This window comes from Falco biarmicus, chromosome 1 (assembly GCF_023638135.1).
Source record: "Falco biarmicus isolate bFalBia1 chromosome 1, bFalBia1.pri, whole genome shotgun sequence".
NCBI classification, from domain to species: domain Eukaryota; kingdom Metazoa; phylum Chordata; class Aves; order Falconiformes; family Falconidae; genus Falco; species Falco biarmicus.
The window spans coordinates 57,070,945-57,089,378 of NC_079288.1; the positions used below are offsets into that span (position 1 = coordinate 57,070,945).

The 18,434-nt window shown below is 38.6% G+C and overlaps 1 protein-coding gene across 1 annotated transcript in view; it reads left to right on the plus strand.

The window, feature by feature from the left end:
- Positions 1–18,434, plus strand: part of NFKB1 (nuclear factor kappa B subunit 1) — a 60,414-nt gene that overhangs the window by 14,672 nt on the left and 27,308 nt on the right. Inside the window, 3 exon segments of the mRNA XM_056327423.1 lie at positions 7,606–7,646; positions 10,196–10,294; positions 17,456–17,604. Of these exon segments, the coding sequence (XP_056183398.1) occupies positions 7,606–7,646; positions 10,196–10,294; positions 17,456–17,604 (289 nt within the window).

Below are 18,434 nucleotides of genomic sequence, written 5' to 3' on the forward strand. Positions count from 1 at the left end.
TGAAGGTTTCAATTAGTTAAATGAGAGTGACCAAAGAGCTTTGAGTGACCTGTTTTTATGAATTATTTTTTTTTTCTAAATTTGCATCTTCGGTGATCTACATGTTTGTATTGCCAGTTTGCAGAGTGCAACATGTATTTAATTTTTCTTTTGAATGGTGTTTCATTTGTTGTAGTAATTCTTAAGGTGCTTTTTTTTCCACTAATAAAATGCAGAGTATATTCAGCTTCCTGTATCATTCGAATCTGTTTTTCCTTCTTGGTGACTTCTCTGTTTCCTGTAAAGTAGCAGTCTGGTATTAAAAGTACCCAACAATTTCCTGAATAATAACACTAGTTTGAAAGTTCAGAGTCAAGTTTTGCGACCAACTGCTGAAAGTAAGCAAGTAATACTCTGCAAAGGTCTGATACACGGTTCTTACAGTACAGTTCCTGAACATCGATATCAAATAGAAGTGTGTTATATCTCAGCCAGTATTAGCTGCTTGATCCTTGGTCTGGTTTTGCTTATTGAATTTCTTCATAAGTATTACTTCATGCTTCAATTTAGAAAACTCTGGTTTTCCTGCTTAGTTTATTAGAATAGCTGATATGAAAGGAGGAAGCAAATAAAAATCTGTTTAAGCGTATGAGGTTTTTCTCGGTATATATTTCCAATATAGCTATTAATGTATTTTAACATGACAACTTTCTGTTCTTGATCTCTTTGTTGCATCAGGATGTAGCTGGTGTCTTCTGTATTGCGGATTGATTTCTTTTGTTGAAAATGCAGATCATTTTGTTTGCAGTATTTGGTACGCTTGATAGCAGTGGAGGTGTGAAAGGTAAAATGAAATAAACAGTTAACTTTTTACTTCTTAGGTAAAACTCCACCCTAAAGTAATAATAAATGCTGATTTAAAAATAAAAATTAAGGCATGCTTACTGTTCAGTGTTTCATGCTTTAAAACATTAATTCAGTTTTCTTGACTGAATAGTAGTGAAGAGGAAGGATCAAGAAACACATGATACAGAAATTCTGTTTCAAGCTAAAATATTTTGATGAGCAAAGCTCTTGACAAATATGGACAAGTATCCAACAAATTAATGTTGCAATCATTTGTTTGCAGTGTGTTTTTATTAAGGCAGATAAAATCGTTCAGTGAGATTCATGTGTGTAGGATTAAAGGGCTTGTGCATTGTATACCAAGGGTTTTTTTCACTCTTGTCCCAGAGTTTCTATGGAACAAATAAGATTATTGGATATTTTTTCCTCATTTCACCCATTTCCTCGTACACCTTTTAAGCTTGCTCTCTACTCCTCATGCCAGACTCATTCCATACAAGTTATTCTGATATATAGAACTGATATTCAGATAGCTATGTCCTGTCTAAACTAGAAAAACAGCTGTTTTTAAAACCATGTGGGGGAGTCAAGAATTCACTGAGTTCTGCAGTCACAGAAGACTCTTCCTGGGCTAAGTCTAGCTTTATTCTTAATTTGCAAAGTTGCTTAGAAAAGGCCTTTTTTTTTTTTTTTTATTAGTGGCACTGCTCTTGTCTCCTACTGCACTGTAGGTGGCAAGTTCCCTGTGTACAAAATGGGATTTAATAAAGGATCATGGATTTTAGGTTATCACAAACAAAAAGTTAAATCACAAGTTTTAGAAAATGTTGATCATTTCGATGGCATCAGATGATGCCACAGTGATTTTGCTTCTTGAGTAGTATCGCTATAATGCTTACTTCCTCCCTTGCTTGAAACTGTTGTGTTGTTACTACAGACTGTCTTCAGTTATAAGGTACTATGATAATTTATATATTATGCTTCAATTGCTTCCAAGCAGGAACTAATTCTTTCTTTCCACACAGCAGGGCCAGTTAAAAATTCATGTGGGGTTTTCCAAAAGTACTTCCAGCTGAGATATGGAGAGGGTAAAATAAGTGTTCTAAGAAACAATTTTTCTCTAGGACAGTTGGATGATTTAAACAGAAAGAACTGAAGACATTAGTTCTTCCTCATGGTTTGGTGTGTACCTACATCTTTCCATCTGTGCATTCATGAATGCACAATGTCAGTCTTACTACATTGGCAGGCAGGTTTAATCAGTAACTGTGGATTGCCATATCATGCCAGCATAGCTGAATCAACAAATAGCTGGGGAATCTGGGGACTTTCTGATGATAGATTTCTGCTGAAAGGTTAATATTTACAGTAATAGTAGCAAACCTTTGAGATGTCAGGACAAGGATTTTCTCCATGAGTTTGAGAGTGCTCAAGTGTCTTTGCTCACTTTGTTTTCTATCTCATGAGCATCAGTTTTAAGTAAAAAATTAGGCTTGGTTATTTTGTCTCTAAAGGTGTAGTACGTAGTTACGTGGTTCAAGTTCTACTTTTAAATCTAAATCTAGAAAGATAAGTAATCTCTGTGTGCTTTTGGTGACAAAAGGATGGATCTGTAACAACTGCCATAGCAGTGCAAACTGCAGGGCTGAACTGTGTGTTTGAAATATCACCAGCAGCAAAGGCAGTATGTCATGAAGTCAGCTTCGTCTTTGGTTTGTGGGGAAGTATCCTCCCTTTGAGAGTTGGGTACTAATCCTCAATGGCATCAGGGAGCATTACCCGTGGCACATACGTAGGCAGTGTACAAGCAGATAGGCATCAGTGTGATGTCCACTGTGTAGTGAAGGGAGAAAGTAACGACTTGAACTGGAGCAGCAATGGACATCGCTCCAAGCAAAGCCTTGTAGAATTTTGGGTATTTCTTACTTCCTCCTAATAATACCAGGCCATCTACAACCATGTAATCACGTAGCAACCTGTGTGCTAGTTACAGGTGGGTTTGGGAACTGGTTGTTTTGGGTTTTAGCGGCCCTAGCCTGACTAGCTGTTGGCATTAAGGTGTTGTGGTTTTAAGCCTGTGAAGTTGAAGCAGGGCTATCAGCAGCTGGGCAGTATTGCCTGGAGGCTGCTAAAATTACAGGTTTCTGATAGTTCTTTAACCTCCTCTGCCCAACCCTCTGTGGTGCTGGCTGTTGAGAAATTAGAAGGGCATAGAGGGAAAAAGAAAGCACTTACAAAAACTTTATTTCATGTTTTTTCAGAGGGAGATGATTTAGAGATTGAAGGGAGCCTGACCATCACCAAAGGTTAGATGAGCGTTCATTTTCCTCTGTCCCATAGCAGTGGCCCTAATATTCAGAAGAATGAGCAGACTTACATACTGCTTCCAGCATTTTTTCTAAATCTTCTGTTCCTGTGTTTTGAAGAGTAAACTGAGGGGAGAGAGAGGTTAAGCAAAGCCCTTGTGCTGCTTGCTTTGAAACATCATGCTTTGATCACTGCAGAGCTGAGATGCAGCAGTGTTCCTGTGCAGGTGAATCCCTGAGGGAGATGACATACAAATGCTGCAGCAGGCCTTCAGGAAGGATAAGACACTGGGTCTAAAATCTGAGCTTTCAGCAGCAAAGTCCAGCTGCCAGGATGGGCAAAAGAGCGTTGGTGTTGGATTTAACAATCAGAACCTAGAGGCTATGGGTGTTTTTATCCACGTCCACAGAGCAAAACAGCACAGTTACACAGGTGAGATGCCTGTTCTGGGGGGTCCCACTAGCAGAGAGGAGGCCATGGAGGGCACTTGGCCATAGCTGGTTGCAGGTTAAATTGAATGGCTTCAGGTACGACGTAAGCTGTTAGATAAAGGAGCCCACTGGTCCTGAAGTGGTGCCAGGCTTGCAGGGATATCCCAGCAGCTCCACAGACCGCTTTTTTCTTGACTTTGCTATGATGGGAAGAAGGAACCACAGGGGAGCCTAAGATGGGTGCTCCTTTGGGAAGTGTGTGTGCAGGGTGAGGCCTGTCAAGGGGAAGAAAGAATGTAAGTGGTGCAAGAGTCAAGATGCAGGAGGGCCTCTGACTCAGGCAGGAAGGAAAATGAAGAAACACAGCAGTTGAAGAAGACGTGGGGAAGTGGGACTGTGAGTCAGCCTGGAGGGGTGGCAGTGGGATGCAGGTTGGTCTGTGGTAACTGAGGCTAGAAGACAGAAAAGGAAGCACTGAAGCATACTCAGGATGTGGCAGTCTGCACCAAACCCCCTCCAGGCTGGAGGACTGCATGATTTATTTGCAGTTCTTAGCCCTCCTGACTGCTGCAGTGCCAGGCAAACAGCGTGGAGTGCTCGTGCCAAAACTTGGCTCATGGCAACTGTGATAGTCATCCCTGTGTGGAGGCCAGCTCCATGACTGTATGCCACTCCAGCCTCTCTGTAGGGCAGAAGTAGAACTTAAGCTACGCATTAAGTAGTGTTCCTTCTTGTGGTTCCTTAACACTTAAAAGGGGGTTGCTTGTTAAACAAGAACTTGAAGCAAGCAGCTTTCCAGCCTAGAACGGAGGTGCAAAACATCATCGCAAATCTCTTCGTTATTAGTTCCTCTTGCAAGGTGTACATCTTCAGTTTCTTGCTGCCTGTCTGCTTATTAGCTTTGATTAGCAGAGATGCCTGCTAATAGAAATGAAATATTAAAAAAATCCCTGTGCAAAACACTGAACATTTTTCTTTTCCCCATGGGAAAGGATGAGAGAGAAAAGGAATCACTCATAGCCGGGCTGTCTGTCTACAGTATTTCTGGGAAGTAATCAGAGTTCAGTGAAGACAGCTGGGTGAGGCCTTTCACTAAGTAAAATCCTTTTTATAGTCACAATAATATGCCATTTATACTTGGAAGTTACCTTGCATATTGCTGTGTTTTTTTTAAATGGCATTTCAGATATAATGAAGTGCCTTCCGTTAGAGTGCCTTCGCTGTACTGTTGCTTGGATCTGGTCAGATGCTATACCAGAGTATTACTTGGTCACTGTGAAAAGAAAATGATTAGTCACAAAACCCAAAGTTTAAAATAAGACCTCACAAAATTTTGTTTTAAATATATTGGTATATAATTGATATAATCTGGATCAATGATAACAGACATCTAATTTGCCTTTGTACATTTACACTGCACCTTTTTTGCACATTCCTAGTATTAGTAAGAAAGATACTAAAACCCCCCCAAGGTATCTGTGTATTTGTATGCTTTTTACAAGGCTTTTTCCAAAGGGACATAAGAACCACAGTCCTAAGTTTTCAGTTTTCCTGAGTTTTCACAAGTGCCATGCAAGGTGAAACCATTTTAGTGGTACGAAGAATTACGTTTCAGCTTTCCAATATGCCAGTACAGTATATCCCTCTCTTACAAGTCTGAATTTCCTTATGCTGAGGAATGTTGGAACCTGGATCTGCTGCATCCTGGGGTACTGTTGCAGCCACTTAGCTGTTGGATAAAAAAGCATTTCTTTGTCTGGCTAATGTTTAAGAGAAAGCAGCAGTATTTTGTGCTGATAGTAACCCAGTGTATGTGCCTTGGAAATTAATTCCTAAGGGGAGAACAGCCAAAGAACAGTTACTTGGCAGATCCTGCCCTGGAGGCTTGGTTGAAAGTTGAACTACGCAGTTGTATTTCGGTGCATTATTTCTGCCAGTGCCCAGAAGATATAAGGCCTCTGGGTCATTAAAGTATAACATTTTAAATGCCTAAAGCATGGGGAGGATTAGAGGTCTGTGAACAGAGATCTTAAATTTAAGTGCAGAAAGAATGCTTAAACTCAACTCAGCTCATCTTGACTCCATGTTACAGACAAAACCTGAAAAATAAAACCACTCCAAAGCTAAGTGTGTCTCTATGTCTTTTAAAGTTTCTGAAGTCCAAACTGGTTTTCATGCTTTCTGATGTAAAATGTTGTGTATATGGTCTTGAGGCAATTGTTTTGCATGACTTCAAGATTTTAATTGTAGCACTTTACTTCTTCATAGGAGGAGTGTTGGTTTTGGAAAATAAATTATGTGAAATTGTTGTGACTAGCATTTGCAATATGACTTTGACATGAAGCTAATTCAGTTGCTGAGTCAGCTAACTTCAACAGAAAAATACTAATTCCATCTATTAGTATATCTATCAAAACTTTAATGTTGAGAGAAGCCTGTTCAGTTAAGACCTGTGCTATTAAAGACATGAAGGTCTGTTCTATTAAAGTGAAGTTGTACTAAGGAGCTGAGAAGGATGCATGTAGTCATATTACAAACTATAAATTAATTAATCCTCTGCCATTTGTAATTATCAGTGAACATTAGGCCTGTTGGCAAATGAAAGCTGATACAAGTATGTAGTTCTCTGCTGAAGCCAAGTACTGCCTAGTTGAGTTAGCTGGATGGCAGCGTACCTGTGGATGATGCAGTTGTTCAGAGGCAGATCACACCTGGATGCTGGCAGGGCACAGTTTACTTCATATGTGGCAGACCTTGCAGGCATAGCTGTGGCTTGTCTGCTTTTGAGGTCTCACATGTCCCAGTGAGCTTGCTCGATTCCTTAGCATTAATACCTTCAATAAAGTGTAAGTGATGATATATAATTTCAACAGTAATATAGCTGGCAAAATATTGTGTAAGTGTACATAGTGAAGCTGTCATTTGGGATCTGCTTTGATAGCAACTGAATTTTTAGCATTGAAATCTGAATCTTCTTTGCTTAACAAGAGGCAGAGAAGAAGTCATACCTCTCAGAATCATCATTTTCAGTCTCAGGAGTGGCTTGCATTGTAAGAGGTATTTCATAGCCATCCACCTAGAGAGCTTTCCTTCTTGATGTAAAGAATCAAAATGATCAGAGTTGGAGCTAAGCTTTGATCAGGTGATGAATTTTTAACTCTGGTGGCACTGAGTTCTCATTGGATTTAGGGCCTCCTCAAAGGCTATTTAACTGATGAATTTTGAATTATGTTTGTGGTATGAAGTTAGCCACTGTCAGGGAGTGGTGCAAGACTGAAAGTCATTGGAGGAAGCCTTCTTTGAAAGACACAAACAGAATTTTAGTGAACATAGGATTCTATGTATTGACATCATGCTCAAAGATGGATCTCATTGTAGAGTCTGCATCTGTAGTCAAATAGAGTGTGTTCAGTGTTTGTAGAGGCACAGCAGAACAGTATATTTAAAAGTGTATCTGAAATTATTAAAAGAATGTAAATTATTTAGTCTACTCAATTCCAGGTTTGTTTTTTTCAAAGGAGTTCTGACTGTTAGGGCATGTTGAGACAGCTTAAATTCCTCCGATATTCCCATACCTCAGAGCCTCCCATTGCCTGTCTCTAGATTTTCAAAAGCACCTATTCAGTAGGAAACCCTAGGGCCAAGAGCTTGTGAGTATAGTCTTTAGAGCCCAAGGGGTTTAAATACAAAAGTTAACCTTAGCTCAGGAAGGCCAGGCTGCTTGTCAGTGGCAAGGAGAGGATCCTGTTCGTACTCACCCTTCTGAGTCTTAACTGAATGATCAGGTTGTTCATTTAGGCCCTCTGAGATAAAATTAACTTTTTTTAATTAATCCTTCCCTTCTTACTGCACTGGTCTTAGGGAATGTTGGAAATGAGAGACTGACAAGTGATGAAATTATTTGTTAAACTTTAAGTTCTAAGATGCTTAGGTGCTTTTCTTTTTTCTCAAGACATTCAAGGACATCAAATTTACCCCTGCAACTTCTGTCATAGTAATAAAAATGTAATTTCTATTATTGCTTTTCTTTCTTTTATGTTAGCAGATGGACCATACCTTCAAATCATAGAACAGCCAAAACAGGTAAGAAGAACAGTACCTTTTGAAAATCTTTAAGGTAGCTATGTCACTGTAATCAGCTTTGAATAAAATTATGACTTCAGGTGAGCACTGAAGAGGTTGAACTCTCATAACAAATGTGCCACTTAACCATGAGCAGTTTTTCCTCTCACTTTTGTAGTTAAATCATTTCCTGTTTTGTTCTGTTTTCATCTTCGTCTCTCTCTGGAAGTGTCATAAGACACAAAAAAACCCAAACACCTGAAGGTTTTAAAAAAATGTCTTGCTAAGTATAGACTCTTCATCTTATAAGTTACTTTTGCAGTACCCCAGTATTTTGAAACAAACAATTAGACCAAACATGGAAGATTTTTAGATTTTGTTTCATCTTTCTTGAAACATGAGTGGAAAAAATAAAAACATTTCATTCTGTTCCCAAGTTACTGGAATTTTCAACTTGTGTGTTGTCATAGTAAAATTCTGTTGTTCTTTGAGATTCCTTTTGTCACAGTTCACTGTTTTGAAACCCAAGAACAATAAAGATAAATACTTGAATGAAACTTTTTTGGTGACTGTGTAGCAAACACTCACTCACATTCCTCTGACAGTATGAAAGTCACCCCAATGCGCTGGTTAGTTTTCATGCACCTGATTTAGGAAGTAACTGCTGAGTGAAAATTGCCTTGAAATATGGCAGGATATTTTTCCTTTAGCTGGTTGCATCAGCAATTACAGGTATTCCTCTGGAAGCTATTGCAGCATGGAGACCCCTTTCCTGCCTCTCCCAATCAGTTGCTGAAAATCCTACCCTATGGACATGTTAAGTAGGCAGACAAACAGGGTGTCTCAAAGCTGTCCCATTTTCTTCTTGGTCTTCTGCAGAAGCATGCCACAATCCAGTCTTTCTAGTAGGAGATGATAGAGAACGCTGGTTTCAGCCACACACCAAAGACATTTTTCTGCCCGAGCATCCCTCCAGCAATAGGACACTTCATGGTCATAGGTGAAACAGCAGTGTACCGTGAACTCTTGGAAGAATACACTGCCTCTTCCATGTCGTTTTATTTCATCCCAAATCAGGCTGTGTCTTTGCATGGTGGAGCCTACAGTGTTCAGTACCTAAGGGGAAACCGAAGGGAGCAAGCAGCTCCTTTAACAGAGTACCCATGTGGCAGGCTGGGCAATGGTTTATAGCGGGGTGCTGAGGGTGATCCATCAGCAGAGTGCTGTGCTTGTGATCATTTTTGGAGCAAAGAAACAGCTGGGGGGAGTAAGACTGTATGTATGAAAATGTAGCTAGGATAGCAAGGGCAATAGACTGGGGAAGGCCACACAGATGACTGCTGGATCTGTTGGATCGACAGCGTAGAGGTGAAGAGAGACTGGGTCATACCGTGTGTCGTGACTGCAGAGGTTGTTTTGTCTTTTGGCAGCTTGAGTTCAAGCTCACGATAGCTGGGCACTTTGCTTGCAATACGCTCAGTCACTCAGTTTGCCATAGGAAGGCAAATACACGCTTAAGGATGAATTATGTTGCCTGGCCAGTATCTGAATAGAAGTCAGATCTTCACATTTGCCTGGGAAACAAATTCTTAAAACTGAAAAGGCTTTAGTGAGATAAGTGTTGAAGCTAATGATTACAGAGCAATTTTTGAACCAGGTTGTTTACCATCAGCTAATACAGACTTTGAATTCAGAGTTGTCTACTGTTAGAAAGAAGCTGAACGATTCTTGATGAAGGATACACCACTATCTGGTGCTGTTTGGACAGACACTGGGAGCCCTGTATTAGATGGAGATTTTGCCAGAAATTGCAGGACTGGGGAGCAGATCTATCCTGAAAGTATTTGAAGTTGGGGGCTACATGAAATAATGTAGGTAAAGTTACCAAATACATTTAAGAGTTGCATCTTTTGTGCCTTATACATTACCCTTTAAAGGGAATGTTACTTCCTATAAATAAAAATGGAATAAATGGACAGCTGTACTGTGGAGTGGTTGCTAACATCCTTTAGTTCCCCAAAGTATATTCAGACATCTATTTATGTAGCTGAGATGAAAGCCCAGCCATTTAAAGTCCCCTGAAGCTTTTGGGCTGTTTCTGGACTCCACTCGGAGAAACAGCTTTCACATGCTCTTCCCAGAAGGAAGAAGCATTTTTCTGTTTCATCCCTGTTCTCTTTTCTTTATGATTCTTTGGACTTCCTTGATTATTATTGGCTTCAGTTCTTTCTACCTAGCAGCAATCATGAGAGTATCTGCTGTTGCATTCTCTATGTGTTCATTTAATCTTGTTTTGAGAGTATAAATAGACCTCTGCTTCAAAATATCTTCATTTACTCAAAGAAAAATTTCAGATTGCTGCTGTGTGTAAGAGTGAAAATACAACAGTTTCTCCAGGGCAACAGTTCAGCAGTGCTTTGTTAACCACTACTCAGAAGGCATTTGAGGGATGAACAGTTGTAACTTTTCTGTTTGTAGGCTGTTTGGGCAAGTCTTGTTTGTGCATGTGCTTTTTTTTTAAAGTTTTGTTTCTAAACAGCTTTCAAGTTTCTTTTCCTTTATCTCCACAGAGGGGGTTTCGTTTCCGATATGTATGTGAAGGGCCTTCACATGGTGGACTTCCTGGTGCTTCTAGTGAAAAGAACAAAAAATCCTACCCTCAGGTCAAAGTAAGTACATAAATCATTAGTTTTGCGAACCGAATGCAAGTGTCATATGTACGTGTATAGGACCTTGCTGCATATCAACATAAATTTGTATGGAATTATTCAAAACTGACTGCATTTCAATCCCAACTTTCAAAATGTAATTGATTTTGAAAAGGAAGTTGTTTTCAGATTTGTGGAGATATTTTGGCACCATGTTTATCTGTCAGCAGTCGAGCAGTAAGCTTTCCTGCACCCACCACCTCACTGCCCTTGTGCAGACTAACGGACCTCTGCCTTAAGGTGCAGTTTCAGCACAAAACAAGGCCTGAACTGCTTGGTTGCTCCACTTCTAGCATACTGCAAAGGATGAGTCTGGTCAGTTACTCCACTCTAAGATGCTATTTACCAAGGTTTCCTTCTTTTTCTGTTCATGTTACTCCTTATTCAGTATCTCTAGGATACTAATTTCTTAAGGACTTAATTCCTTTAAAGTCAACAGAAAACTTCTCATTTTAATGGGAGCAGCATTATGTTCAGGTATTCGCAGAGCCTTTTTCAGAGCTTTTTCCCCCTGGAAAAAGTTCAAAGATGTTAATCAAAGAAACGTTCTGTGCTAGCACAATATGATTTTAACAGTGGTGATTAATCATTCTAGGATTAGAGAAGAACTGTCTTTGCCTGTGGTTCTTGCAGCAAATTATTTTTCCATGGAAAAGATACACTGTGTTTTTTCAGTATTTTCTTAACTTAATGAAAGTCTTAGTCTCGGTATTGCGTTACCTCTTTGAACTATTGCACTAGAGGTTGTCTCACAAGGAGCAGGGTTAATGTGTTTTAATTCTAGTGTTATCTCTTTACTTTCTCCTTTATGGGGAGAGGAGGGAAGGGAGGAGTGGCAAGCAGTCAGCCTCTGCCTTGGTGTGTGCCACTCCTCAGTGTGCATGAGGTTCTTCTGCAGTTCTTGAGAAAGGCTGGAGTTTGGAACAGTTGCATCTCCATGATGAATCAGTATGAGCATGACTTAATGGAAAATAATCAGCATTGGCTGAGATAGCCTAGGGTGTTAGTCTTGTGAATGGAGAAGAAGCTGGGAAAGCTGTTTTCATATAGCCTTGCAAAACACCTATGAAAAATTACTAGCCCAGGCAAAGGATCTGCTTGCTTTTCCCTTTCCTGTTGTGATGGTAATGATGAACCAATGAATGACATTTCACCGATATGTTCAGATATAAAATAATTTACCTCAGTTAAGCCAGATCTTTGGATTCCAATCCAATCTGTGTCGATAATAATACAAATGATACTTTGTAGAGGTGTGATGGGTCGCACAATAGCACAACGAGGAGATATGCAAAGAGGAGCTAGTTATACAGGAGATGGAATTTCTCCGTGAATAAACTAGAAAGCAAAATGCTGTTTGGCTTTCCATCAAACCTTCTATTTTCATTGATCATTAGAATTTAATTGCATCTACAGCTTCCTCCCCAACACACACATGTGTCCCTTCCCCTCCCTCCCTCTCGTCCTACTGTGCGCATCTGTGTTTTTTCTAGTACAAATCCCCACATGGCAACACCTGCTGGGAGAGGCTGGCAAGGGAACACAAGTAAATTCCTCAAGGCCATTGCTTGTTAGTGCCTGTTCTTGATTCAAGTGGTGCCAGTAAAGACAGAAGTGTTTCACACCTTTTCCTGTAAGTCTCTTCTCTGTTTTGTCAAAGGGTGCTAACCTTGTCATAACTGAGGTGAGCACAATTGAAGATTGCTATTTTTTGTTGCATTGAGTTTTTTGTTTTGTTTTGGGGTTTTTGTTGGTTTTGTTTGTTTGTTTGTTTTTTTCTTGTGCCAAGGCTTTCACCATAAAACCTCCATTAGTTGATCGCAGTGCTGTGAAAGGACAGTAGTGTGAGTTTGGCTGTACTGTAAAAAGGAGGGTTTATGACATCTTTTAGCCTTGGCTATGATGTGGTCAGTCCAGCTCGACATTGGGATCTCCTTTCTGCTTGGCCATCTCTGCACAAAAAGCTGATGTAATTTACTGGTAGCTACCACGAGATGTCCTGAAAATAGGTATCTTCAGTGCACAAAAAAGCATTGCAGTCTCCCTATTCCCTTTTTATAGGATTATGGATTGAAGGCCAAAAGAAAACACATTTATCTGATATGACTTCTTGCATAATGTGGACTGTTCAACTTTTTTGTTGTCTGGTTTTTGGTTGGTTTTTTTTTACTGCACCCAGTTTGTAACTTGTAGCTGAGCTGGAACATACCAAGATATATCTTTCATGTAAAGGCTGGAGTGCTGAAGACTTTGCCATGTCTCTAAGCAAGATGTTTTGGTAGTTAATTAAATTAACCACGTCCTGTATAGTAATTTCCAGTCTTTGCGCTTAAGGCAAATCTGCACTGGCCAGCAAAGTGGAATTGATTTAAGACCTCCTATTTTAACAGCACAGTCACAACAAATGGAGTCTAGATAACAGTAGTAGTATTCTAGAATATTAAAAAATGGGTTGGTTTGTTAATGTTTATCATTTATGGAATTATATTCCTTTGTTTAACTCTGTTTTTGCTAACAGTAATCCTAATATCATGTACAAAATATCGTACAGTTTCAGAGGATGTTAAATAACTTTGCATGTGGTTACACAGGGCAGAGAAGTTGTAGATACTGAATATGTTTTAATGAAGTTACATTTCATGACAAGTTTCATGATTACAGTAGAAAGCTACCTAAAATTCTTCATTTGAATTTCATTTTCATCTGCTTAGTGTAAGTAACACAACACTGGAAAATGCTGATATCTAGAACAGTTGAAATCAAAGCTCCTGGGGTGCTTATTCATTGTTAGCATTTTGGCCAGGCGGGAAAACAGTCTATAGTATAAGAAGAAAGAATAAAACTGGATTGTCTAGTATTATCACCAACTTACTTAACTGTCTAAATTTTTTATTCATAATTCACTTGTTTATATGTATTTGAAAAACTGAGAAAACTACTTGTACAGAAAATTTACACTGGCCTTCTTACACGTTTACCACGTGTGACCTGATCTTGCATGCTGATGTTAGTGTAAGCATATTCATGTTTTACGCTGAAATACTTGATCCAGTTTTGGGTGTGAAAAGAATTTGCTGAAAATAGTGGTGTGAAAGAAATGTCCTGAATTTTCATCTCCTTGGGGGCAAGTCTACGTGGGTGGCCGTAAACTCAAGTTGCCTATTCTCCGTGAGCGGAATGTAAATCTGCTCCAGCCCAGAAACTGAGTAACCGATGGCTCAGAGGTGTGCCCAAGCTAATGAACACCACCTCTCTGCCAAAGAGCTTGGACCTTGTGCAGTTCAGCTTGCAAATCGAAGCTGCATGCCAGTTAGGCAGCCCTAAACCCAGGCACCTGAGCAGGATGATTGCCCATCCCGTCGTGTCCTGGGGCTGTCCTAAATTATACCTCAATTTGGAGATAAGCGGTCTTATTGAAATCAGTGATTTCAGTATATGCTTCAAGTTCAAGAGGGGAATTTATGGAAGATTGAAGTTATGTTGTTGATGAACCGTTTTGGTGAAGAAAGGAGCAGCATATTTGCTTTTTTCACCCATAGGAGTTAAATTGTAGAGTGATAGATTGCTGATCACAAGTTAAAAATTCATTTAACAGCTGAATTAAGGAATAAACATAAGCCAAGAATGAGCAGACTTTCTGTTATAAATCTTGACCCCTCTTAAAAACCTGTACTGAACCAAATTCAGCCAAAGATAAATCTGGTGAGATTTGTGCTTTTTTACCGTTATGGTTAATTTGGCTGAATATGGGGCACCAAGTCCCTTTAGTCAGGCTCCTAAAGGAGAGCACCAAACTCTATTTTTGGCATGGGAGTGACCTCATGTTCAGAGGATCAGATGATCTTCAACTCCCAATTGTTTAAATTACTTTACATTGCTTATTCTTAGACCTCTAAGTAAGTGTTCAGTCACCTAAATGATTTGTGCCAAATCTGAAATACTTTGTCTTAAACTAGCAACTGAAAAGAAAAATGATGCTGCTTTCTGAAAACATATTTATAAAAAGTGAGCAGTGCCTTATCTGTGGAACGCTTCTTGTACTTGCATATTGAGGACAGCACTAGTCACACACTGAAGGTTAGTCAGGATTGGGGCTGTAGTTGTTGCAACAAAGTGATTAGAAAGAGAAATGGGCGCTTCTGTAGCTGCTGGCTTTGACATGGTCTGTTCCATCATTTGCTTTCTGTCATTGACCAGTTGGGTTCACTTCTTGGTTGTAAGAGTAACTGGAAAAAACATCTTTGAAGTAGAATAATGTTCTTATAAAATTTTTGTAAAGTTCCAGAAACTATAAAAAATTGGCTGGGGTCTGGATTGCAGGAGGATGTGAAATAACTGAAAAAACTTTCAACTCCTGTTTTGAAATTTACTCGATTTCAAGTTCATAGGGTCCTTTTAATCTTTCAGACAAATCTTCCCTCAAACAGAAACAGCAGATAAATGTGAGCCTGCAGCATTTTAACTTTTATGAGATTAGATCAATTGAATGCTGCTTCAGTACAGGATGTAATGAAGTATTACAGCTATGCTCTTCCCAGGAACTCCTTATTTTCTTTTTCTCCCCTGTCTTCAATTTGAAGCTTATTAGCTATTTTTTTCAGATCACAGCTCTGATTTTGAACAGTACAGCACCCACATGCTATCTCCTTCTCATGTTCCTGTATGTTTTTGTATCAACACCATAATCCTTAGGTTTCTGTAGATATTCAGCATTGTAATATACCTTATGCCTTTTAATGCCTTTGACAGTGTTTTTTAAGCTCTTACATAAAAGGTGATAGTTATTTATGTATCTTAGTGCCAGAATAAATTTCAAGTTATTCTGAAATTCTGGCATCAATTATTCAAAGGCACTGAAAAATTATTTCAGACTTAATTTATGGTGCATAAGGCTATTTAACCACCGAGGCTATTTTGCTGGGCAACGAGATAAACTGGATGTCTCAAAATCAAGTAGGAAGGTCTGCCTATAAGAAATATAGGTAGGAAACACTTCAGGGACATTCTGTAGCCTTTGCAGCATAGGACATCAGACTGGATGACAAAAACAGTCCTTTCTTGCTTTATGACCTACATAAGGTATTATGTTTTAAGAACTCTTGTTTTTCCCCTGGGAGGGACTACAAAGATCATGCTGAGCTGTGTAACAAGGGGAGATTGCAATCTGGTTACTGCTGCAGTTGTGTGTTCTGCTTTCAGAGGCTGGAAAGTCCTTGACGTGCAGCAGTCCTACGTACAGTTTCACTGTGGTTTCTACAGCTGATGAAGGATTGTCTTGAAATTTTCTGATGCGATACTAGAACATGCATGTTACTCATAATGAATATGATGCTATAGATGTGCTGGGACCTTTATAGCAGGAAAGGCTTATTCAGTGCGGGATGAAATGAAAATAATTTTTTAAAAGCTCCCCTCTTGAAAAGTTAATTGTAGTAGTGGTGGTGACATGTAGCACCAAGCGCAATCATTTTTATTTTCAGATGACTTTTGAAAGCTACGTAGGGATCCCTGCATTTTGTCGCTGCTGGTAAATTGTGGAAATGGTGAAGCAGTGATTATTCTGCATCCCTTTGTTGTTTCAGTCGAGGAGGGATTACAATTTGGAAGCAAGGGGAAAGCCTGAGTATCCCATGCTTTGTATTTTAGAAACTGGTACTTGTAAAATGCACATTAATACAGTATTACACAGTTAACCAGCAGGCAGTGAGTATGGAGAGGACTTTTGCACACCTGTTCTTCCTGGATTTATAGTAGAGAATTATTTTTTTTCTTTTATTAGTGAATAGGAAGACGGGAAGGGCATGTGTTGTACGTATGCAGAGTGTTTCAGCTGTGATGGAATGGGTTCAAGAGAGGGGTTAACTGGAGTGAAGGAAGCTAGCAGGACTTAGTAACATGGTGAAATCATGGCAATCCCTGGTTATCAGCATTTTATCAACAATATAACCTTAAGTATTCAGTTCATCACTGATTCATCACTTTAATGTTTATCGTGATCCTTTAATACCTTGGTTGATTAGATCTATAAGCTGCTGTAATACAAAGAACTTTGCCCAAGGCAAATTAGAAGAAAAATTAGAGGAGGAGGGAAAAAACCCCAACACTGATAAAAGGGTTAATTAAGCGAATTGGAAGGGAAGGTAATGTTTGCTTTGTTAAAAGTGGGGTAATTTTTATATTCTACATAATTTGAAAGTGGTATAGAACCAATAACTGACTTAAGTATTACTTGTGAGGAAGAAAGTAAAGTTCTAAATAATATATGTAAAGGAAGTAACTTACTAATGCAGTATGTTGTTAGTAAATTTAGGTTTGTTTTTGAGGCATTACTTGACATCACAATTTTAAAAGCTATTAAAAAGTGTGTAGTGATTAGCAACTATAACAGGGAAAAGAAGCTTTGTGGTCCTCCAGAGTTGGCTATGCTAAGGCACCCAGTTTATAATAGTTGCAGTCCTGCATAATCTTAGGTGGGGATTTAGCATATATCCACATGTACACTTAAAGGAAATATTTACTGAACTGAGTAATATGTGTTGATGTGGCGTATTGAACTAACAAAATACCTATGAATACAGATTTAATTCACTTTAAAATCTCTACCTGAAGAGTCATTGTAATGAGGCCAAAATGTTTAAAACAATCTTAATATTTAAAAATAAATTTTTAAAGTGTTTTCAAATTGGGCTAAATAATGCAAGGGTTTTTGTTAAATACGTAGATTTTCTGTATGCTTATTAACATGTAACAATGTTTATTAGGAATTCAGTGCTCTAATTGAAATTTAAGGAGAGCAATGTGGAGTAACTGGTCAGAATTCAAAACTGAGATTCATGATTTGGGAAAAGAGGTTGTTTTCCTTTAGCTTTGTTTTATTTCTTAACTTTTGGTCACTATGCCTGCCATTTGTATGTCAAGTCTAATTAAAAAAAAAAAAAAAGTAACACACTTTTCTTTGTGATGAGCTGGTATAGTTTATTCCCATGGAAATGAATACACATTTCTCCCGTCTAAGTTCGATTGTACTTAGCTGACAGAAAATACCCAACTGGAATCATTACTTGTTCCATTTAAAAAAACCCAACCAGACAAACCCACATTTCTTTTAATATTTATTTACAGATCTGCAATTATGTTGGACCTGCAAAAGTAATCGTCCAGTTAGTTACTAATGGGAAATATGTCCACTTACATGCGCACAGCTTGGTGGGTAAATTTTGTGAAGATGGAGTATGCACGGTTAATGCAGGACCTAAAGATATGGTGGTAGGGTAAGTCTGTCAACTCATCTGTAAAGCTGGGCTAAAGGAGAAAGAATCAGCTATAAACACTGTAAGAACCAATAAAAAAATACTACTAAGTGGCAGCTAAGTGGAGCACTAGTCTTCACACTCTGATCCATGTTTTGCTTGTATCTTAAATATTAAAATAAATAGAGTTACTGTTTACCTTGGTAAAATTTGCCTTAAGCAAGCCAAATAGGCTTAAGCAAATAATTTTCTTTTGGAGTCTGTAGAGTTTCAGTCCCTTGGTGTGCAGTCCAAATTTGTGTTGAAAGCCCATTATTTAAAATATAAGTAGTTTCAATCAAAGAGAAAGAACTGTAAAATTCTGCAGAAAAGCTTTTGTTACCATTTTGATCAGTATTTTACTTTTGCTGAAGTCTGCCAATAGAGGTATAGTGAAAAGTGTTAGGAAAATAGGGTTAGTAAATTTGAAATTAATGCAAGACATGTATAAACATGAAAATACTAAATGAGTCAAACTTTTTAAGTTTAAAGCAGTAAGATTGTAGTGAAATTGTAGTTGGTCTGTTCTGGTTTAATTTAAAAGAATTAATTGTTTATATCAGTAAATGGAGCTGAGGCTCCTGTCGACGTTTTCAGGCTTAGATCAGGTTTCATGCTGGCTGTGAGTTTTATTTCTGTGATCTCAAGAATGTCTTTGTTGGTGAAGAAGATGAAGTTTAAAAAGCTGAGAAGGTTGGGAGAGAGAGATTCTTTTAAACTGTAACTTTTGATGTCCAAGCCCAGTGCACTAACTTTACGAAGCACAACAATTTAAATAGCTTTATTTGAAATGCTCCTTTTCATCTTGAAAA